Source organism: Phodopus roborovskii, unplaced genomic scaffold (assembly GCF_943737965.1).
Source record: "Phodopus roborovskii unplaced genomic scaffold, PHOROB, whole genome shotgun sequence".
NCBI classification, from domain to species: Eukaryota; Metazoa; Chordata; class Mammalia; order Rodentia; family Cricetidae; genus Phodopus; species Phodopus roborovskii.
The window spans coordinates 467558-492314 of NW_026125853.1; the positions used below are offsets into that span (position 1 = coordinate 467558).

The 24757-nt window shown below is 41.4% G+C and overlaps 1 protein-coding gene across 3 annotated transcripts in view; it reads left to right on the top strand.

Moving 5' to 3' along the window:
* Nucleotides 1-23230, top strand: part of Hs6st2 (heparan sulfate 6-O-sulfotransferase 2) — a 271409-nt gene extending 248179 nt beyond the window's left edge. For all 3 annotated transcript variants that reach the window (XM_051178804.1, XM_051178805.1, XM_051178806.1), the window contains one exon: nt 21160-23230. In XM_051178804.1, the coding sequence (XP_051034761.1) occupies nt 21160-22042 (883 nt within the window). In that variant the 3' untranslated portion in view covers nt 22043-23230. The remainder of the gene's footprint in view (nt 1-21159) is intronic.
* The last annotated feature ends 1527 nt before the right edge of the window (nt 23231-24757 follow it).

Below are 24757 nucleotides of genomic sequence, written 5' to 3' on the forward strand. Positions count from 1 at the left end.
AGGAAAGATAATGACTGAACTCCTGTCCTTAGGTCTGACCCTGACTAGCTGCTCTGCCACCTTGAAAACACCACTTAGCCTTTCTGGGTCTGTGATTTCTCTGCTATTAAATGAGGGGGTGCCTTTGCTGATTCAAGTACAAATAGCTAGACAGCCCCTCGTCACCAGTGTCTGAAGAAATAATGAAACAGAGACATCAATTCCTTCCAGGTACTTTAGTGCTACTGCAGTTTAAGGCTGGTGGGCTTGGGGAGATGTGTTTCAAAAGAAGGAAAAATCTATCATGTCTCCCCGCATAGTGTCTATGGTGGTCTATTAAGAGCACATTTAAGAGAAGTGGCCTCATTCTATATTCTTCTACTCAGGACAGCAAACCAGTTCAGTCAGTGTTCGTTTTTTAATAGGGCCTTAAGCAAATTCTTTTTACTGAAAGCCAAAGCTGCTTTGTGGAAGGCAGAGAGGTGGACTCCCGCTCCCCCACCCCAAATCTATTTAAGAATGTTCACTTTACCATTGCTAAACTTCATTACCACTCACCAGAGCTACAGCTCTGAGATTAATGATCATCCCACAGGGAAGGCAGTGACGGTCAAGAGAAAAAAAGAATCCCCAACACATGCTATTTACTATTCTGCACTCTGAGAATTAACATCAATAATGGCACTGCAACATTTTTCACAATAAAGGATGGAGATTTCTAATTGTCTAGTTAAAAAAAATTCCAAGTCTGCCTCCCTTGAGAAGAGACCTGAGTTTACATCATGAATACCACACGACTCTGAGCAGTGTGGGGTGTTTGCAAGTGCTCCAATCAGGATGTCGTGGCAGGAGCCTACTTTAATTTGATCACATTGATTAAGTTTTTGTAAGCTAATATGTATTGCATTTTCAATTCAGTTAAATGGGAATATCCTACCATCATTAGATATTACCAAAATGCTCCGATGAGTGAAGGCTAGACTTGCTGCTCTCAATTGCTACCAACTTCCTGATTATATCATCTGTATTAAATGAAATCAATGAGGGCTCAAAATAAATTTGCCAAAATTTAAGTGCAAAATATATTTCTCTATACCTTTGTATATTTTTCCTCGAGCTACAGAGTCTATTAGTTGAGACTCATTGATTAATTCTAGTGATAAATTTTACAGGACTCTCTCCTCTCATATACCAGTTCCTAGAACAGTCTATCTTGTTCAAGGCACTGTAAATGTGGGTGATGAATAGGTTACCTCCCTAGTATATGTCTGTTATAGCTGTGCCTCCTTTAGCTTTAGATAAGCACTATCTTATGTAAATGCAATTGCTTTGTAAATGTAAATGCCTATTGGGTCATCGATCACCCCATGATAGAAGAAACAGAACAATATGGGAGGTTCGAGAAAACCTGTCTGGGGACAGAAATGAAGAAAATTGCTAAGTGGGTAAGGGATTGAATCGATGGAGCTGAATAACTAAATAACTTTCTGAAAGGGGGCTGGGCTAGAAAGAGCATGCAGGTTCTTCTGGGAGAGTGATTGGGGCTGCCTGCTGACTGGTATTTGCAGAAGCTGCCAAGGGCCCTGCTTTCCTGGAGTTCTGGAGACCGAGGACAAGTGAGCCCAGATGGGAGCAGTTTGCAGCAATCCGTTCGGTCCTTTTTATGGAGTCTAAATTTCAAAATGTGTTGCTCACTAAATGTGTGACTCACAGAGTAATAAAGGCCTCTAAATCAATGTGTAAGACATCATTAAGATAAACAGGAGGAACGTCTTTCTATTTTTGCCTGTACATTTTTTTTTAATTTCCCGCCTACTTCAAAGAAAGATTTGGGGTGACTTCCAAAGGCATTTTTCCTCATGCTTTGGAGTATTTAAGAGTCAACTCTGAAAGTTGTCTCCATATATATCATATAAATAAATCTGAATGACTTATGAAAGCCAGTATGTATTGAAGCCCTCTCCCTTTAGCTCTGGGGGTTGGTTAAGATGCTCCAGTGTTCCTGTAAACCTATCTTCACCAGCATCTATGCTCTCCACACAGGGTCCTTGCTCCCTGTCCTGTTGCTTTATCTGCTTTTTAATAAACTTCTGCTCGCCAGAGGCTTTATGTGTCAGTTGCCTCTGGGCTCTAAGGATTCCCTGAAATGGGTAGAGAGGAATCTGAGGACTGGAATAATCCTGTTGAAGGGTTGACTCCTGATCTGTAATGAGTATGTAGCTTAGTTATAGATAAAACAAAGTAACTCATATCAAAACTGGAGAAATAGGTCCCGACTTGTCTCCCAGATTGCAGAGTTGGGTCACCCAGCTAGAGCCATGTTTGAGGTCAGAACCATGCACTGTTACCCAGGATATGTCCTAGGAAGAGGAGAACCACGCCAACCTGGACTGTTTTGGTGGTACTGTGAGGAAGAAGAGCGACCATGGGCTTTTCCTCTCGGCTTCCTCAGCCTCTGTGCCCTCCCCTCTGATGAGTCATCTTTGCTCCTGTAAGAGGCTTAGCAAGAAAAGAGGGCCTTCTGCAGGACACCAAAGCCTAGCAGAGTGTTTCTCTGTGTGTGTGTGTGTGTGCGCGCACACACAACCATGTGTGTGTGTGTGTGCAGATGCATGAACGTTTCGATGCCAAAGACTGACCTTGGGTATAATTCCTCTGGAGCCATGAACCTTGTTTTTAGAGACAGTCTTTCAGTAAAGTCTGGAGCTCACTGATTAGGCTGCTCTGGCTGTCCAGCAAGCACACAGATCTGCCTGTTTCTCCCTCTCCAACACTGGGATGATTTCCCTATACATAGCATTTTATGTGGGTGATGGGGATTGAACTTGAGTCCTACTGCTTTTGTACAGCAAGTGATCTGCTGACAAAGCTGTCTTCCTAGCCACTAGGAGAGGCTTTACATGTTTTCCTTATGAAAGGCATATAGATCATTATGTACCACTTACTAGCAAGTTGTGTGACTTGGAAGTTGTTCAACCCTCTGTGCCTCAGTTTCTTTGCTGTGAAAAGGAGGGTCACAATACTAGTCTCTACCATGTAAGCTTGTCATAATAATTGAATGAACACATTTTAATCCCCTAGAATTGTCTGACATGCCGCATGCATGCAAGACTTCTTTGAGGCCTTTAAGGACTCCTTGATTGATGAGGAGTTAGACCTATTCATACAGTTTGTGTACAATGCATTTCCCAGTACTAGAAAAGGCTATATTGGGATCAATTTGAAACAATTACCAAATGCCAAGACAACGATGACTATTGTCTGCTTTGAAACCACCAATTTGCATATGTATTTCCAATGAGACCCAGTGCATAAGTACAAAACGAAACAACAATAAAAACCTGCTCATAACATCACCCATCCTGGCCCTAAAGGCTATATCACATCCAAAGCCCTCTATCATGTCCACAGCATTTATCACTTTGAAACCAAATATTAAACAAATAGTTCCAGAGCAGCAGGTTTTTGGCATCATTAAGGAATTGCACCTACAAAGAGTCAAAGTAAAGAGCTGTGCATGGTGCTATAATCTCAGCTCGCAGGAGGCTGAGGCAGGAGGATCACCATAAGTTCAAGGCAAACCTAACCTGTTAAAGTATGAGCACAAGTTGGGGTCTTAGGCAGATACACTTTTACAAGCCTTCGGCTTCCAGAGCCTAGGCCTGTACTTTTTGCAACTGGTTGGCAATTCCCAAATGGAGGTGTGTAGGATCCTCTGATTTAATTCCCTTTCATGGCTTTACCTTGGCAGCATGGGAACGGACAGTTCCAGTGCTCAGTCCAGGACCAAATTGGAACATGGGTCAAGCCATTGCTTTGTAGCACCTGAGTCTTGGTTTGGACATGGAGATGTGCTGGTTGGAAGGGAGCAGCTGACTGGCATTGCCATTGTAATCCTGAAGCCCAGGGAGGCAGGTTCCTAGTGCTAACTAATGTTTCCTTAAAAGATCCTGAAATGTGTGTGGGGTAACACATATTTTATCATAGTTATTCTGGCTCCAAGAGTGCAATGAAAATGTTAGCCTTGGCATATCAATCGTGTTTTACAGATGACTGTAATTTCCTGAATGTCAAAACTCCAAATTTTTCTACTAAGCAAACTTTTCAGTGGCAAAACAGATTGCCTCCATAATGTATCACTGTGGGCAGGAAAAATGAAATCTTTATGCACTGTATTATGAATCAATGAGGCATTGAGATTCTTGGAAGGGTGAGTGGACTCTGGAAAATGAAAAACTGCCGCTATTCCATCTTCACGAAGCGCTGTTCGGGGAGCACAGGCTTTGGTGGTATTCAGTGTGTGGGCAACGGAAATATCACATTCAAGTGGAAACCAGTTCTTGTCTTTCCTTGAATTTTGAAAAGCAAATGCCACTGTAAATATAGGGGGAGTCAGGTCATTTAACAAAGTCTTGCCCCAAGGCCTCCTAATGTGATTTCTTCTGCTTCTAGAATAACAGCTCTGTTGGGTTATGGCTAAAGGGAGCTGGGTAGGACTGCACATTTCATTAAGAGTGAAGTGATACACTAGTGAGAGACTGGGGAATCTGTACCAGGCATCTTGCTAAGCAATTTACATAGGCTTACTTAGAATCACAGGTCTGGGGCTGGAGAAATGGCTCACTGGTAAAAGAGCACTGGATGCAATTTCCGGAGCAGCAGGATGCAATTCCCAGCAACAACCACATGGCAGCTCACAACTGTCTATAACTCCTGTTCCAGTGGATCCGACTCTGTCACAAAGATACACGCAGGTCAAACACCAATGCATATGGAAATTAAAATAAATATTTAAGAAGAATCACAGTTCTGTGAAGTAGATGTTTTCAGAAGATGAGAGGTATACTTTTGAGGCATTATATAGTGTACTCTAGAACTTGCCTCCAGAGCATTACGACAGTGGTTGGATCTCCCATCAGTTGGATTATCTGCATGACTCTGGGCCCACAAGGTACTGAGGAGGAGAGCAGAACACACAGAAAGAGAACTTGCTCTCTTCATAAAATGCACATGACGTTGGAGGAAAGAAAATACTCAGACATGAATTCCAAGGTTAAAACAAGCAGTATTCTCTAGATCAGGGCTCTCGACATTCCTAATACTGTCACCTTTAATACAGTTCCTCATGTTGATAGTCTAGACAGTGGTTCTCACCCTTCCTAATACTGTCACCTTTAATACAGTTCCTCATGTTGATGGTCTAGACAGTGGTTCTCACCCTTCCTAATGCTGTGACCCTTTAATACAGTTCCTCATGTTGATGGTCTAGACAGTGGTTCTCACCCTTCCTAATGCTGGGACCTTTAATACAGCTCCTCATGTTGATGGTCTAGACAGTGGTTCTCACCCTTCCTAATGCTGTGACCTTTATACAGTTCCTCATGTTGATGGTCTAGACAGTGGTTCTCACCCTTCCTAATGCTGTGACCTTTAATACAGTTCCTCATGTTGATGGTCTAGACAGTGGTTCTCACCCTTCCTAATGCTGTGACCTTTAATGCAGCTCCTCATGTTGATGGTCTAGACAGTGGTTCTCACCCTTCCTAATGCTGTGACCTTTAACACAGTTCCTCATGTTGATGGTCTAGACAGTGGTTCTCACCCTTCCTAATGCTGGGACCTTTAACACAGTTCCTCATGTTGATGGTCTAGACAGTGGTTCTCACCCTTCCTAATGCTGTGACCCTTAATACAGTTCCTCATGTTGATGGTCTAGACAGTGGTTCTCACCCTTCCTAATGCTGTGACCTTTAATACAGTTCCTCATGTTGATGGTCTAGACAGTGGTTCTCACCCTTCCTAATCCTGTGAACCTTTAATACAGTTCCTCATGTTGATGGTCTAGACAGTGGTTCTCACCCTTCCTAATGCTGTGACCTTTAATACAGTTCCTCGTGTTGATGGTCTAGACAGTGGTTCTCACCCTTCCTAATGCTGTGACCCTTAATACAGTTCCTCATGTTGATGGTCTAGACAGTGGTTCTCACCCTTCCTAATGCTGTGACCTTTATACAGTTCCTCATGTTGATGGTCTAGACAGTGGTTCTTACCCTTCCTAATGCTGTGACCTTTATACAGTTCCTCATGTTGATGGTCTAGACAGTGGTTCTCACCCTTCCTAATGGTGGGACCTTTAATATAGTTCCTCATGTTGATGGTCTAGACAGTGGTTCTCACTCTTCCTAATGCTGTGACCTTTAATACAGTTCCTCATGTTGATGGTCTAGACAGTGGTTCTCACCCTAATGCTGTGACCTTTAATACATTTCCTCATGTTGATGGTCTAGACAATGGTTCTCAACCTTCCTAATGCTAGGACTCTTTAATACAGTTCTTCATGTTGTACTGACCCCAACCATAAAATTATTTTTGATACTTAATATTCTTGCTGTTATGAATCATAATGTAAATATCTAATATCTGATCTCCGAAGTGATCATGACCCACAGTTTAAGAACCACTGCTCCTAAGGATGTTCAAAGAGCCACTTCTGGAGGTTCACATTAAAACATGGTGGTGTCAGCTGTGAATGTAAGGAGGAAAGGAACCTTATGAAGACATTACAGTTGGTGCTCTGTATTCATGGGGTCCACTTCTGTGGCTTCACCTAACTCTAAAGGAAAAATATTTGTGAAAACATTGTGACTTTCCTGAACACCTGCATATATTTTTGCACGTAACTAAACCCTAACCAGTAGAGTCTAAGAATTATTAGCACAGTGCTTACATTGCATTTGGACATTATAAGTAATATAGAGATGATTCATCTGTATGAGAGGATGTGCATGGTGTGGATGTACCTCACACACCAGTTTAATAAGGACTTGGCCATGTGTGGATTTGGGCATCTATAGACACATCTCAAACTCATCTCCTGTGGATCTCCTATAAGCTATTTGGAAAGAGAAAGAAGAGAGACCATGTTATGCCCGGGTAAAACAGCATGGAACAAAGCCATTGGTGGCTGGCCATCTGCTGTGAGGCAGCAGGGGTCAGTTTGCTTAGTTAGTGTATGTGATTCTATAACCAGGGGAGTAGTGCTGAGATAGAAGACAAGACCAAACCAGTAACTTAGTGATAAAAGTCATTGACATTATTCTACCAAAATCCAGCCTGCTAATTTCCCTGGAATTTACCCTTTGTAGCTCTAATTTCATATGAATGTGATTTATTACTTTTTAGTTAGTACATAAAATTTGTCACTGTACCTTGCTCGTATTTATCCCTCTTTCTTCTTTCACATTCTTTCTGGTCCCCATATCTCCTTTTTGCATATCACATGTATTTAAAAGCAGAGATTCTGACAGGTTCTCAGCCACAGTATAGACAGTTCCCATGGGGTCCTTCTTGAGGCTCAGTGATATGCATGCCTTGTATATCACCTTCTCCACCCCAAACCATCTCCTCTCAATGTGAGATCTGATTGTAAGTTCACAGATGGCTGACTGTCTTGGAGGTCCTGCACTATCTTCTATGTAATGACCACTAGGTGGTGGTGGCACATGCCTTTAATCCCAGCTCTAGGGAGAGAGAGGCAGGAGGATCTCTGTGAGTTCTGAAGTAGTCTGATCTACAGAACTAGTTCCAGAATAGCCAGTGCTGTTACACAGAGAAACCCTGCTGCAAAAACAAATGAATGAATGACTAGTTTATAGCCCTCCACGTCTTATTCCTTACTATTCCCAGAAACACACACACTCGACAGATAGTTAAACAAAGGACATACATCTTCTATTATGGACTTTTGACTAATATGAGATGGAGGGACTCTGTTCCCCATCACTCTTCAAATAATACTTGCCCACAAGGCTAGCTTTGGTTTCTTGTGCTCGTAAGAGCTATAGAATGCTCCATACTATGTCCTTTCATTCTAAATTCCTTTCATTCTAAAAATAAGCAAAGTGGCACCGGATGGCAAAATAAGTCTGAACGTCTAGACATGGGTTTAAAACATGTGCAACTTGATCACATACTAGGTATGCGACCTTTCACCTTTCTGTGCACTAATTTCTGTGTTTGGGGGAGTGAGCTAGACCTGTCTGTTTTACAAGCATGCCATGAGGCTCTAATGAGAGAGTGAAAGCAAATGTGTGGTGTTAAAAGATTTCTTTGGGGACAAAAGAAGAAAGAGGGTGTGATGTCTTTAGAAAGGTATGGAGCAATAGTGCTTTAATCCTTGAAACCGCACCAAGAAATAGTGAGGTGTCTAGTGAAGCATTTCAGCAGTAAGCCCCATCACCCGTACAGAGCTTGGTATGCTGAGCAGCAGCAACAGCAGCCTTTCCAAAGCGTACCTGCCCATATATCAACTGTCAGTACATTCTTCCCAGGTGAAGGTCAGCGTGTTCTCCCCACACCTTGACTCATGAATGTTAAATGGAAGGAGGTGGGAAAGGGGAACAACAGAACTTCAAAAAATAGCCCTAGGGAAATCAAATCTTGCTTTAACTTACTGTGTTCATGACTGATTCATGATTCTGAAAGGGTTGGGGAGGGGGCTTGATCAAACTGTCACCAAATGGCCTCATTTCAAATTCCTTTGCTTTCTTTGAGCAGAGAGAAAAAAAGCCTCTTGATGACGACTATGGCAACAGCCTTTCTCCTGTACACAGTAGCCAGCTACCTGCAGGCTGTGGCTGCATGAAGGCCTCTGCCATGCTGCTCTCCCTAATCCTGCCTGAACTTTCCTCACTAAGTCAAGAGGGCATGGCATTGCCCCATAGGGCTCTCAAAAAAATTCTGGTGCTGTTAAAATTCTGGTGCTGTTAAATATCTTGGTCAACTGTATTGTTAATGCCTTTCCTCCCAGACCTGAGGTTTTGAGACATTTAAGAAAAAGAGGAGCAGGGTTAGCTAGGAGAGAGACAGAGAGGAGACCAGGCGGGAAGGCTCCCTAATGTGAAGATAGGTGACAGGGAGTAGGGAATGTCAACTGTGAGAGCAGCTAGACCTTCTGACAGCACAGGATTAGAACCAGCAGCTAAGGGTAGAGTATTCCAGTCCTCAGTGGAAAGAACTGGGAAACATCAGACTTTGCCCACCTTTCAGGTAGGATGATGGTTGTCACATTTTCTACTTCTGGGGAAAGACCAGCATTGGGACCAGAAGAGCCCATTAGTTCTGATGTGTGGAACAAGGAGCTGCTGTAGAGGAGACAGGAGAAGGCTAAAGGGAATATACTGGGCATTCTGAACAATTCGTGGTAGATAGTTCGTCAACTGTCCCTCAAGTGTGACATCTTGTAAGGTGTCTTCTGAGAGATGGGGGGAGTGCCGAATTGTTTGTCTCTTGAGGGTCTTAAAGAGCAAGTCTGTGGCTGGTGAGACAAAACGGGAGAAAGGAATTCTTTCGACATTAGCGCTTACTATGGAAAAGAATAGTGAGAAACACTGCAGCGGGAGTTTTAGAAGTGCTACCTTCTAGTCCTGGACCCAGTGCTGACTAGTTGCAGCTCCTTCAGCAAATCGCCTACTTATTTGGAAGTGTAGTTCCCTCATCTTGTGTTAATATTCCTCTTGCATTATTCATAAAGAGAGAATGATCAAAGAAATACCCAATTTTTATTAAGCGGACTACTGGCCTTATTGGTCCCTCTCCATCCCTCGGTCACTCCCTTTCTCCCTTTCTTCCTCTCTCTCCATCCTCTTAGGGATGAATAACAGTAGATTTTCTTCAGTCAACCTTTGTGTGCCACCAGTACAGCCAGGAGGGTATCATCCACAATATTTGGCCTTCCCTCCACCTTTAGTCATCATCTCTGAGAACGAACCTCACATCTAGTAAGAAAGAACAAGTGAGGAAGGGAAGCCCTGCCCTGTAAATGGAACATATATGAATGAATGAACCAACGAACGAATGAATGAATCTTCCCATTGACACGTGTTCAGTGTCAGTATTGAATGAAAAACACAAGATCGGGCATCTCGTTCTAAGTCAGCAGTGTGATCATGAGTGGTACAGCTTTAAGATCATGCAGTAAAAAGTGAACTCCACCAATCAGAGGAGTACTTTTGTCAGGCACCTGATCATGATGTCTAAATTATTATTGTATTATTGCTAATTTTAAAAACTTTAAATGCTGAGCAAGGATTGTCATTGGATTGTGGGTCTGCCACAAGCAGAATGTGTAACCTTGGCCATAGTCCTTACCCTTTATCTCTAAGTCTTGGTGTCTCATTGCTCAAGTGTTTGGACCAGGCTCTGAGCAAAATACAGATTTGCAGATTTGTCATGTACACCTGTGATGGCCTCTGCCTTTAATCAGGTGACCAGTTCCACATACAAGACATAGCTTTCTCTATCTACAAAGCAACCATAGCTAAGTGTACACAGACTAGCATGTGGAACATTCCACCCAATCCCCTCTGAAAACTGCTCTCAGCATGACAAGTAGCACAGCCCCTCTCCTTTTCAAAATGAGGCTGTGTTTTGCACAAGATGGTGTTTATAGCATGCCATTTTTTTAAACTTACAACTCTGTCAAAAATTGTGGCATGTTTACATATTCAGAAAACAAAATGAAACCATGACTTACATTTTGCAGTATTCATCGGCATTGGATTTCATGCACTATAAATTTACTCATTCTAAAACGTTTTGGACCTGAAGAAAAATGTCCTTCTCTAGGATTCCAGACATTCCAGTGTGATTTTGAATCACTACAGGAGTATATTGTGCGTGGGGAAGGAGGGGAGGGCACTCATATCCCTTGGCTTCCCAATACTGCACCACTGGTTATGGAAGAGGTCCCTTTTTTACCTTAAAAGGGAGACATGGTTGTCCAAATTCCTTTGTCTACATGAAAGATAGATCTCTGATGTACAGAACATATAACCCTATTGCAGGCTTCCAGCAGTAACTTTAAAGATTACAACTTGTTGTTGGATTCTTAGGTTAAAAAGTTAGAAGGCAGATTAATGAGTTTTATTTTTATTTATTTATTTATTTATTTTGAATTATCACTATGAAGACTCAAGGAAGTACCTGTTACTATACAAATGCTGATTTCCACACACATGTGGCGCTGCCATGTTCTTTAGAATGCATGCCTTGGGCAGCTGGAATGACTAAAGAAAACTCTCCAGGGAGATAAGCCTATGATATTCATGACCTCTCCAGCCCTTGAGAGTCTGAATGGTTCCAATTCTTTCCAGTTGAAATGGTTAAGAAGGTTCGTGTCTCCCTATGAAAGCCAAAGTTAGCACTTCATTTTTTTCAGCACCTTAAAACAATATTGGAGCTCATTAAAAAAATCAACCCAGGGCACAAGAAGGGCAGCCTTCATTTGGGAGACATTTTTCCCCTGTGCTGTTCTGGAAAATAGCACAATGCTGAGAACAGACATTTTTCCTGACTGGGTTTCCTTTAATGATTTTTGCAAAAGAACACTTGAGGAGGTGCCTGCCTGGCTGACAGTGTGTGTCCTGCCTGGGTGAAAGAATGGGAGCAGCCAGCTTAAAATTGACCTAAATAGTACTTATTGGCCACTTACCATGTGAAAGGGCCATGGCTTGATTCCGTGTCATTGCTGCAGTCCCTGAAGGCGTCCACATGCCTTTGCATTTCTTACCATCTGGAGATAGCAAGAGAACAGAATATCAGTTTCTGCATCTGTGGAATGGAAAGCTTGAGCTAGAATAGTTACCAGATACACCTCAACTCTAGGGCCCCAAGGCTCTGAAAGGCTAGGATCCATTCCTAAGGCTTCATAGGGGGAGCACAAAACTTCAAGGTTAGCCCCAGTCATTTAGTACCTTGTCAAAGCCAACTGCCTCCTATTTTAGGTGTCGTTTCTCCCACCAGGCTGCTTTTGTTCCTGGCCTATGGCAGGAACTCAGGGTTTATACAGAGCTTCCAGATAATCGGTATCTGACTGTGCGATTTTGAAGGATGCTTGACTTGAACCTTTTTGTTAAATATTCGTATCCATAGAACACCAAGAGCGCAATAATATTAACTAACACATTTTGAGTATTATCTTGTAATTCTCCCAGCTTCAAAAGTCAATGGACACTTCATTACATCCTTGGATGTGTAGGTTACTGAATTAGATGTCACTTAGGTATTAGTTTTATTACTTTTTACTTGAAACCTGAAGTATGTTGTGGTTTAGAGTGGTCGTACTGGCCATCAAAAGGCAGGGCAGAAACCATTAGATTTCCAGCTAAGGAAGTTATAGCAAGCATCAGGTGAAGAGTGAGACATAACCCAGAGTAATCACAAAGAGGCTGTTTAGAAGCTTCCTTGCCTGCTTCTGATGCCATGGGATGTGAGATTTCCACTCCTTAACCCTACCTATTTATGTTGGGGTATGGCAGGTTTGTATAGAATGTCACATAGAAAAAAAACAGAAAGACTCAAAACTCCAAGAAATATCGAGTGGGCAGGAAGGAGGTCCTGGAAGGGAAATTAAGTAGCCAGAGTTTGTTAATCAGTGGCAAACTAGTGTGCATGTGACTTAGAGAAATTACATCCCTTATGTCTCCCTGCAACAAATCCCTCCCGTCTACCTCATGCACACACTAAAGAGGGTGTCTCTAAAAGTGTCCTCTTCCTCAAAATCACTTGGAGTATTAATGAACCGAGACTCACAACATACTTTTTGAATACAAAAATAGAGGTGGTGGGCAAGCGGTGTAAGTTGCAAAGCTTTTCATGATGCCAAGCTACTCAGTGGATTCTCGGTAAAGACCGGTGACCATGGGTCATAAAGCTTGGAATTTCACATCCTGTAAACACACACACACACACAACTCAGTTTTCCCACTGTATATAAAACCCTTTATATTTATGAACTTTGAGACCTATGAGGCATTGGGAAAGAAGCATTGGGAAAGAAGAGAATGCCTTTTTAAAAAGTTAATACCCCCTTGACTGATTGTATGAAGGACTCCATCTTAAATTTGAATTCACATATATTAGAAATCTTTCTTTTCTATAGAGGAGAGAAACTGAATCATTTGTTTGCCCCATAAAAGGTATCACCTAAACCACACTTCTTCGTGTCAGTGAAGGCCGTTTGTAGTCACAGGAAGTTCCCCCATGTAACACACAGATAGACCCACAGCTACATAACCAGAGGGGAGAGATAAATTTGTTAAAATGTTACTTTATACCCAGAGAAATAGTCTCTCTGTTGAGGTGTGAAGAACAGCTAAAAGCTCTCTAGAAAGAGCTGAATACTTGCTACTTAAAGACTGGGGCATTTCTTAAGACACCTGTCATTAAGAATGTTCATTGTTGTCTATGTGTCATAGAGTATGCTACACCAACCTAGATAGTATCGTTCAGGGCATGCCTAGGCTGCACTTTAATCATCTTGGTCCACCACAATATATGAATTCTATTTTTTTTTTTTTTTTTTTGGTTTGGTTCATTTTGGTTTTTGACACAGGGCACCTTTGTGTAGCCCTGGCTGACCTGGAACTCACTCAAGGCTGGCCTTGAACTCACAGAGATCTACCTGCATCTGCATTCTGAGTATCGGGATTAAAAGCTTGTGCCACTACTGCCCAGCTATGAGTTCTTCTTTGGTAGGAATGAGACCTTCAGCCTGTTCCAGGTTGGTTTTCTATTCAATAGATGCTCTGCTTGGAAGTGATAACCCCTTTATGGAAAGAAATTTATCCCTTGAGTGATCATAGTGAATTTTGGTCATCCTATAGCTCTATGCGCCCCTAAGAGTTGGTCTTATACCACTTGCCTCCCTGGCTGAACCGAGCCAAATGACAGCTTGTAAGGGGAAAGTAGAGGCTTAGGGTCCACATCGTTTGGGACTTCGGTGTGGGGAAGACAATGAAATGAAATCATGGGTATCAATGCTCTGTGTAGTCACTATCTGAAAATGTGATGGCTCACACTTTTCACTAGATAAAGCTTGACTACTAAGCCACAAGACTGTTGTGGCAAATGTACCAAAACCAGAACATCTGAATGAGCGTCCACCCGCTTCAAAATAGTTCCCTTGTGAAGCCCCTCTCTCCTTTAATGTGGCTGTTGCCACAGCCTTTATGGAACCATCCAAGAAAATCAATTCAAACAGCAACTGCAGGGATCTGGTCCCATCAGAAGCGTATTTGCTTTTAATTCAATTTACTGTACTTTTATTTAGTCGGGGCTCACATATTAATGTTGTTTGAACTGAAGGTCATCCTCCTTGCTTGGACTGCATTATTTACCTGCAGTGAGAGGATTACAGCATTTACTTCAGACCTTGTTAGCTGAGGATGGAGACCAGTCTATCAGCATTAATGATCCAATCCCATGTATACTTCCTACTGTCTGCTGAATTTACTCAGGACCACCAACCACAATTCTTGTTTTTCTATCACTCTTCATTATTCCAAAACCAAGGTAAGGTGTGTAAAGATTGAACTTTCAGGGGGAAAAAATCCAGAAGTAAACTATAGGTATAATAAAAATTTGATCCTATTGATTTGGGTGAAGAAACTGTTTCCTTTCTTAAATTAACTTTTTATTGATCAGTCCTATGACCTTAAGTACTATGAGTTTGCTGGCCTTCCTCCACTTTAAAAAAAAATGGCTTCGATATTTAGTTCCTCCATGAATTGTGTAGAAAAATCTTAGGATGGCCTTTTGTGAACCAGTGACCTCAGAATAAAGTCAACATTTACAGCTGACCTTCCCTTAGAACTTTGTTCAGGGAATGGGTCCCTGACAGAAATGAGCATCGCCAGAGATGGCCTTATCAGCATCAGCAGGAGCTTGGGATTTCTTTCCATTAGGGCTTCACTTGGTTGGAAAGACTTCTGATACCACACCTCTAGGCCAGAGCTTCTCCAGCTCCAAAGTTGAAGCAGAATCCCAAGAAAGCTCACTGAGGCACAGGTCCTCACTCCTGGAACCACTCCTTTCATTTCCTCTCAAAGGTGACGACCACGGCTTTTGTCCTAGAAATGGAATGAGAAAAGAAACAAAACAAAACTTGTCCCAGAATCAGAAGCTACTAGTATGAATGGCCTTGTTTTACCTTGAGACATGACCTTGGGCCATGCTATTCCTTTCAGGCTTTCCACTTTTTAATGCACAAGTGACAGGCACAAATCACTCCTATCTAAAGACTTGAGGTGAGGAAGTGCCCATTCTCAATAGGCAGACCTTTCTATGTGATTAGGCTTTGTGAGTTCTTTAAAGGTTAACTGACTGTGCTATTCTATGTTCCTGGTTATATTGTTTCTCGGGGGCCCTCAGGAACTGTGGACTTCTGGGTAAGGCCTTTCATCTCTCAGGGTCTGCTTCTAAAGTGGAGGGCTTGAATCAAATGGTTTGCTGCTGTACCCGTTTCTTCTTGCTGTGACAAATCTGAGTTTTTTATGACTTGCAGCTCGGGTTCTTATTGTGGAATAAGTCAATAGTAAAACAAGGGGAAAGCATGCTTCTTGCTCTTTACACGTTTGCTTTTTCATACCCTTGATCTTCCCAGCCTCCTTTTAAAAGTGGCCTACTGTGTGAGAAGTCAGGAACTGACTGAATAGAGCCAGATCTCCTTAAAATGTTCTATCACCAGTACAAAATGGTGTATCTGTTACTAAATACTGACATCTAGTGGCTTTTCATTATCAAAGGATAAGATGCACATTTTTCTTGTTAGTTGCTTTGGCTGCTTCCTTCAATAGCCTTTCATTAATCACTTACTTTATGTCAAACATTACTTTAGGCCCAGAGGAGCTTATATTGATAAACAATACATGTTCGCTACTCTGTTAGTGCTCATAGTCCAAAGAGAGAGACAGAAAAATCACTAGACAATCACATCATATTGTAGTGATTGTCCCAATAGGAACGTCCCAGGGCAACCAGCATAGAGGTGGGGAGTTTATTTTGTCCAGAAAGTTTTCATGGAGGAGAAAACCTTTGAGTAGAGTGTTGTTTTCTGGGTGGTTTGTGAAGGACACACAAATGCCATTTGAAAGAGTAGGTACACTATATACAAAGGCAAGGACTTTGTAGAATTATTGACTGGGATAAACTTGAACAGTGGAAAAAGTATTTTTATAGCCTTGGAGCATGACATATAGAACAGAATTTCTCAACCACTGATTCTTTGTTGTAGGGTGTGTGCTCTTGTAGAATGCCTCGCGATATTCTAGATTCAAACCATTGAAAACCAATACTAACTGCCCCTTCCAGTTGTACCAATCAAAACATCAATTTTGTCAATTGTCAATATCCCCAAGTTAGCACAGTAAAGGGAATGCTCATTAAAGATTAAACTAGACAAAAAGAAAGCTGGTCTCCACGTGGCTATGTCTAATGCAGAAGGCCTGGTTTTTTAAATAACGTCTTTGAGAGAGCATACTGGGAAATGACAGATCAGATGTATTACTTGTAGGACTGTGGAAGTAGCATGGGACTGGATGCATAGACAGGGCCTGAAATACTGCTGTAGCAATGGTCTAGTAGAGAAGTGATAAAGGCCTGCCACCTGGGCAGCGACACAAAGCTTGGATGTTAGAGACCTACTAAGATTCAGGATCAGCAGGATGGGGAATTATTTATATATGAAAAATTTCATGAGACAGAAGAATCACAGATTACCCCTGAATTTCTTGCTTATGCAGCTTCTTCTTTGGACCTTATTGTCTCCATGATTTCTTATCAATGACAGAGCACTGTATATGTAAAGCAGGCTTGCTCACAGTATGTTGACACCAGCAAGACAGAACATACACACAAGTGATGTGAATTTGTTCATTACAGACAGGCAGCAAAGATCAAAAGCAGCTACAATCCATTGTGAACTAGTCTTCTAAGACCCAAGAAAGCTCCTCAGGGTGCATGGAGTTCACATTCTTGTATGTAATCTGGCTACTGAGGAGGCTAAGGCAGGACAATCACGGGTTTCAGGCCAGTCTGGACTGTACAACAAGCTCCAAAGTAGCTAGAACATATAGTGAGACTCTGTCTCAAAAAATTAAGTATTCATACCACACTTAGACCACAGTAAAAGACCTCCAATTTTTTTAATCTTAAAAGTAATATGTCACTTACAAATGTTTGAAGTACATTGTGCTTGTAGGACAAAGGAACAAAGTATGGGCAGTTCCTCCCTAACTTCAGGTGTTGTGTTCCGTAGAAAGAACAGGAGCAAGGCTGGGGCTGGGGCTTTTTCAGTCTATTCCATCTTATCTCAGAATATTGCATTCCAAGCATATTCTGCAGCAATCTCAAAAGCTCCAAGCAAGAAACAGGAGAAGGTCGGGTTACTCCAAGGCCACCTGGAAAGCAGCTGTCTTGCAATAGAAGGTGGCCAGCCTTGAGCTGCCATGTGCCACTGGAGGCACCTTGGGCATACAGGTGCCCTGAATGATCAGGCATTCCATTAACCCAGGAAACTGAGGGAGCCTCATGACTCCAATTTCACAATGTGAAACCTGTTCGTTTTAATTAAGTGACATGTTTGGTCACAAGACAATACTGTCCAATTATTGCTGAGTGAAGCCAACTGTGTATGATTTTCCTGGGGATGAGCTTGCCTTGCTCTTTGAAAATTAAACCAGTCTGTTTCACAGTACCAGTTGGATTTATATCAATTTGAAGGGAGGTTTCTAGCAAATGCCACAATATCTTGCAATATCTTGTTCTGTTTTATTCAGTGCCTGGATGAAGGCATTGCCATAAGAAGGTGTGCTGAAGGTACCGGGGAATACAATCAGAATCCAGATGTGTTTTTGACAGATGTAGGCTTCCTTTAAAAGGAAGAAATTGAGCAAAGTCTCAAGCAACCTACATCCATCCGGGATGAGTATACCGGGGTTTAAAATTGCTCATCAGTTTCCTGGGTTAATGGAATGCCTGATATTTCAATGTACCTATATGCCAATGGTACCTGTAATGGCACAAATCAGCCCAAGGCTGGCCAGCAAGATAGCTCGTGGGTAAAGTCACTTACTGCCGAGTCTAATAACCTGAGTTTGATCCCTAGAGCCCATATGGTAGAAGGCTGGTGCCTCCTCCTGAAAATTGTCCTCTGACTTCTACACAGGCAGCATCGTGTGCATGCATTAGAGAATGGAATGAAAAACTAGAACAATTTTGTTTGTTGACATGGCCTCCCAAAGGGTCATTGTGATCATGAATCTTCACCTTACTTTTGAGAGAAGGTCTCTCACTAAACTCAGAGCTCATAGATTGAGCTAATCTGGCTGGCCAGTGAATTCCATGTTTCCACCTCCACAATTCTGAATTTACAGACATGCACCATATACCTGGCCTTTTACGTGGCTTCCGGGGGCCTGAACTCAGGTCCTTGTGTTAGCAAGGCAAGCATTTTCTCAAGTGAGCTCTCTTCCAAGACCCAAGTATATTATGTTTACTTGTTTTCCGCCTCCAGCATACAAGGTAACTCCAGAGGCCAATGAACACACCACCACATCTTCCTTTTCACCATGGGGGCATATGTTCAGGAGTATCAGGTGCTCCCAATTGAGCCCATCTAGGTCCCTGAGACTATTTTCCCTGGAGTAATGGAGCTATTAGCATAATCTCCAGTTTTTGCTACCTGAATCTATGTAGTTATGTATCAAGGTGAGAGAGAGAGAGAGAGAGAGAGAGAGAGAGAGAGAGAGAGAGAGAGAGAGAATACTACAGTTTGGAAATGGAGACTACTCCCACCACTCATGTTGTCATTTTATACAGATGACATTTGGTTCAGAGGAATATTGGATTATCCCACGTATAATGCAAGGGACTTTTAGAGTACTGTCTGTCTTAGTCACCCTTTGCTTCTTCTTTCCTCCTTTCATGTGTGAGTAGTGCTTATAAAACCATGATTCACACCTGAATCTTGGCAGTTGGCTCTAGGTGGTCTGAAAGGATAAGTTTGGGGCAAGGAAAGCCACAAGCTTGCACTAAGAATTGCCAGACAATGTCACTGTAGACTTAAACCAGCAAAACAAATTAGGGTGGAAGGGCTGTTAGCTATGCATGAAGGTGACTTCATTATGAGGTTTAACTATCCCCCGCTCATCCCCTGCCCAAGAGCCCCCATTACAATACATGCCTGCAAAAACTGATTAAAATTTTAATTCAAATGTGTCACTGGGTTAAATAAATTTCTTTTTTCCCAATAATCAGCCTAATTGCCACTAAAATCTTGCCTTGTGGTTTTCATAAAGGCTTCAAAAATGTGTCATGAATGAACAAAGGAATGAATGAAAAGCAAAACTAGCAATGTGAGGAGAGAGTCCATGGATATAGTGGTTATCTAAATTCCTAAAGGATGCTGAGAAACAGAAATTGATCCTCTTTCCGTAATGGGTCTTTTCAGAGATACATTTTAGTGGTATCAGCACAGTTATGTCCTAGAAAAGGTTCGGGAGATGAATGAAGATACTCAGCCCACTCTTCATCCCTACTCGTAGATTCCGTGACTGGTGGGTGATTGTTTATTCCATGAAAATGTATAAGGTGATTTTAAAAAAAGAAAGACAGAGAGAAAGAAAAAAGAAAGAAAGAAAGAAAGAAAGAAAGAAAGAAAGAAAGAAACCGTCCTGTGGTATTCCTAAGGCATTTGTGATATGATCAAGAGTTTTTCTGTGATGGCATGTCCCCAGCCCTGTCCTTCCTCTCACTTGGAATTGTTCCTTAAATGGGCAGTTGAAGGCCTGCTAAGACTCTGCTTTGGACAGGCACAAACACTAACATGCAAAGTTGGAACAGGGAGGACAACAGTTACATAAACAAAGGACGGTGTGTTCTAGAGAACAGTTTGAGTAGGGATACAAAGGAGTAGTTATAATTCAGTATGAAAAGAGTTTTAGACTAAGTATGGAAGTGCTTTGGTAACACGGGGCAAGAAGGAATGCCAGCAGTAGGCAGTAGACTTTGGTTTCTAAGGGCTGATGGTACTTGAAGTGGACTTGAAGGGTGAGTATCATCTCCTAGACAAAGAAGAAAGATTGTGCCAGGCAGATGAAGCCCAACATATGCCACATGACAGAAGACCCCCGAGTCTGAGTTGGGAGAAACCTTTCCTTGTTGAATGCTGAATAGGGCAGGTAGGTGAGAAGGTCCTCTATGGTTCCCTCTTAGAGAATATCCACAATTCCTTCAGATTTAAAGGACAAAAGCCAGAAAAGTTGCAAGCCATCCCCTGAGTTTCCTTTAAAAATTATGAATGCTCAGTATTTACTGTTGTATTTCTACCACAACGATATCTTTCCAACAATCTCATCCTTCATCTACTGTATGTGAATGACAATTCATGTCTCACAAAAAGCACAACTGTGGGGGAATTTCTCTCTTTGATTGTATCTAACCACATAGACCTTGATGTATCTGGGTTATGGGCCATGAGTGTATATGTAATGGATGCAGTAGTGTGCCGGTCACTAAGTTTAAAGTCTGCTGTTTGTGCAGACCCAAAAAAGCTTCCACAGTTGTTAGATTTGTTCATCTGTTCAGCGAACACAGAAAAAGGATATTTTGGAACTGACAGAGTTAACTTTCCTATCCTGGGAATGGTACTGTGTAAGCAAAGGTAGATGCTTGCCTGTATACCATGGGCAAATACATGCCCACTTTAGTCTGTGACTAAGTACTGTGTTTATTTCTGGAGGCCCTGGGGTGTTCTGCCTGTCTGAATATTCTATTTCTCTAAGAATGAGCTATAATATTCTGGCAATAGCCAAAAGAGAGAATATCATGTCAAAGAGTTTTGATGTACTTTTCTTTTTTTTTTTTTTTTTATAATTTCCAGATTAGATAAGTTTTTTTGGGGGGGAAAATGCTTGTGCATCATTCATAAGAAACATCAGAATTTTAACCCCCTTGTCAACTCCATTCCATAAGTCATTTGTTTCAATCGAGTCTCCATTTTGTGATTGCTTTAATAAGGATTTAGTGGGTTAGAGTATGAAATATATTGGTTGTATATGGGCCAATAGCATCATTGCGAAGAAAACAAAGGAGAGCAAAACACAACAAGGTTGTTATCCAGAGTCTAACTTTTTATGCCTGCTGTGGATACAGTGTCAGGAAATTGGACAAATTATTTAGCTATCTATCTGGTCAGGTTAGCTGGATAAGAAGAGGGGACCACAACATAGTTCACAGGACAAATGACACTAGATCTCTCATTCCTCTGTTGCATTCCTTAGTGACCATGAACAACACATATGCCACCACTTCTGACTGTTGGTCTTTGTGCTTTGTCCCTAGGAACTTCCACTATATTACCATCCTCCGAGACCCAGTGTCTCGGTACTTGAGTGAATGGAGGCATGTTCAGAGAGGGGCAACATGGAAAGCATCCCTGCACGTCTGTGATGGAAGGCCCCCAACTTCTGAAGAACTGCCCAGCTGCTACACAGGTGACGACTGGTCTGGCTGTCCTCTCAAAGAGTTCATGGACTGCCCCTATAATCTGGCCAACAACCGTCAAGTGCGCATGCTGTCTGACCTGACTCTAGTGGGCTGCTACAACCTCTCTGTCATGCCAGAAAAGCAAAGAAACAAGGTCCTTCTGGAAAGTGCCAAGTCCAATCTGAAGCACATGGCATTCTTTGGCCTCACCGAGTTTCAGCGCAAGACCCAGTACCTGTTTGAGAAGACCTTCAACATGAACTTTATTTCGCCGTTTACCCAATACAACACCACTAGGGCCTCTAGCGTAGAGATCAATGAGGAAATCCAAAAGCGTATTGAGGGACTGAATTTTCTGGATATGGAGTTATACAGCTATGCGAAAGACCTCTTTCTGCAAAGGTATCAGTTTATGAGGCAGAAAGAGCATCAGGATGCCAGGCGGAAGCGTCAGGAGCAACGCAAGTTTCTGAAGGGAAGATTCCTTCAGACCCATTTCCTGAGTCAGAGTCAGGGCCAGAACCAGAGTCCAGGGCAGAATCTGAGTCAGAGTCCAAATTCCAACCCAAATCAGAATCTGACTCAGAATGTGAGTCAGAACCTGACTCAGAGTTCCAAACCCAATTTGATCCAGAAGGAGAACCGAGGAAGTCAGAAGCAGGGCTCAGGCCAGGAGCAGAGTGATAGCACAAGCAATGGCACCAACGACTACATAGGCAGCGTAGAGACATGGCGCTAAAGGCTCTCAAAGGTTTGTGCACACTGCTTCCCAAAGCACCACCAAAAAGATGGCGTGTATCTTACAAGATGAAAATGTCCAAACACATCCTGCTTCCTTCATTTTGGAAGTTCAAACAAAAAGTGTAGATGTTGCCTTTACAGTTGCCTTTTGGTTCAGTGTTACACTGTGTGTGGCTAAAACAAATCTCAGTGTGTAATTAAATTGTCGTTTTTTGGGATGAACTATTTCTGCAATCCAAGAGCCAAACCAGACTCACCAGAAATTGCAGTTTAGATATTTTAGGAAGTTCTTAAATTAGCTATGGAGACACAAAGAAAACACAAAATGTGGCCATTTAAACTTAGGGCTAAGAAAGAAATTTTAAATGATTCCGGATACTCTGTTAAAACCCAATCTTGAGGGCACCCCCAACCCCGCCTGCCAGAGGGAAGCATAAGTAAAACCATGAGCAGACTAAAAGACACTCAAACCTTTCATTTCCTGCTTGTTTTAACAAGGAGTCTATTTAAACACAAAAACAACAGATGAGAAATTTTGCCAAACTGTAGAAAGTAAACAATTTCTCACTTAAATGTAGGTGGGTTTATGTAAAAATATGGCTTTTCAAATAGATTGGGATTCATGTCTTGTAATTTAACAGATGTTTAAAATTTTAAATTTTTCTACCTTCTGCTGATTAAAAGGTTTTAAACAGGGTATATCTCATATTAACAAAGCATTTTTTTTTCCAAATGGAATACCAATGGAAAGATCCAGTTTCCAGATGGTTTCAGGGCACTGTAATTTCAACAATTTCAATCTTTTTGGCGCTGCTTCTCATTCACTTTAAGGCTTCTTCGAGTTGTGCTCATTCCAAATGAATCCATGTGTAGAATTTTACTTCATCATGTAAATGGTTTGTTGCTGAATCTCTTGTGGTATTTAATCCTGGATTAAAGTCAGGACTTTCTATAGAATTGTCTTATCAATGTCTGTGTAGTAAGGTCCTTAACAAGAAACTATCAAACAGGACAACGTGTCTTTAAATATTGCTACTATTGCTGAATTTATTATTCTTGACCAGATTGAACCTGAATGTGAACTGTTTATTATTTTGTTTCTTGTAATGTTTCCAGTTTGGCTGGCTATTTCTGGCCCATGATTCTTGTGTGTGCGTGTGGAAAGATTTGTACACAATAACAAGAGCAAAGACAATGGTACTAAGCATTAAGATAGCCAGAGTTATCCAGTAACACCAAAAGCTGCCCCTTGATACTTGCAGTTAACACTTTTACCAGATTTTTGTGAAAGATCAAAGGGGAAGAATGTTCTGCAGTGAACCTAAGTTTCGGGGACATGCAAGTTGAGAATGGTTTGGGAGTGTAAGTCTGCGTAATTACACATTGATGGCATCAACTGAAAATTGAACAAAGGAAGAATTATGTACCCACTACGTGGTTAAACATCATTCTGCTTGGCAGTCTCCACTTCATGGTTGATGCTACACTTCTATAAGAACTTACATTAATCCCTTGGCTTTCCATCAAACAAGGTGACTAGAAGTGGTGTTTGTTTTCAAGACGAACATGCTTAGAAGTATGATAATAAAGTCAAAGCTAGCACAGTCTGCCCAAATGCATGACCTGCTTTCATCTATAAGAATATGGTCACAAGTTGGACAAGAAGCTGAGTATCTGGGTCTAAAGCAATGTTTTTTTTTTTTTTTTTTTTTTTTTTTTTAACTCTGAGCTCTGTAATGGTATTTACAGCTGTTGTTTGTGGTATTGCAGTGTTGAGAATTATGATACCTATAAAAAAACTGGAAGGAATTTTTAAAAGCACATCTTGAAGTCAAAGTGATTTAGAATAAACCTATTTGGTGTACATTGTGTTCTTAAAATATTCTGTAGGTCACTTTGGTATTTCAGCTTCTTTAGTTTTAATTGAAAATGTTTGCTCTTAAAACTGACAGTGTTGGAAAGCAGGACAAAGTCTGAGCCAGTGGAAAAGCTCATTACAAAAAAAGTGTGTTATTGCTGTGGTGTGCATGGTTTGCAGAGATTAAGTAATTAAGTACATTTTCTCTGTCTCTACTGATTACTGTATATAGAGAATGGTATAAATATACATTTTTTGTCATCATCATGTAAATCCCACGATTTCAAACTGTAAACATCTGTTCAGTGGTGTAGCTTTACAAACCGTTCACTGATTTTGTGTAATTTAACAATAGATGTGAAATAAAGTTTCAATTGCAAGCTTTGAGCAATTTCATGATTTCAAGGTTTACAGCCACTAGACACTGTGACATCATAAGCAAACCAGAGCTGGAATCTTTTCTAAGACAGTGCTTTTCTTTACACTTAACTGCAAAGTATGAAAATGAGACAGTCCATTCTAACTGTTAATGCTGAAATGCCCTTAATTCGGGATGCTTCTTCCTTGGAGGCCATGATTTGAGTAAAACAAAATTGTTCATGAAATACGAGGTTTGCTATGCAAATGAAATCTACCCCCGTTTTAATTTAAAGGTTATTATAATAGGTGCATTCATATGTGGTAGGAGAAATACTCTTAATTGCCTACCTCCTCCTTTTGACCACAAGAAAAATGTTAAAGGTAACATTTTGGCTTTGACCACAGTTTGCTCTAATTATATTCAGCATTCACATTTCCCTCCAAATCTTTGGAGTTAGAGCTATGAATAGGGATGATTTGTGCTAGCTCTTTCTC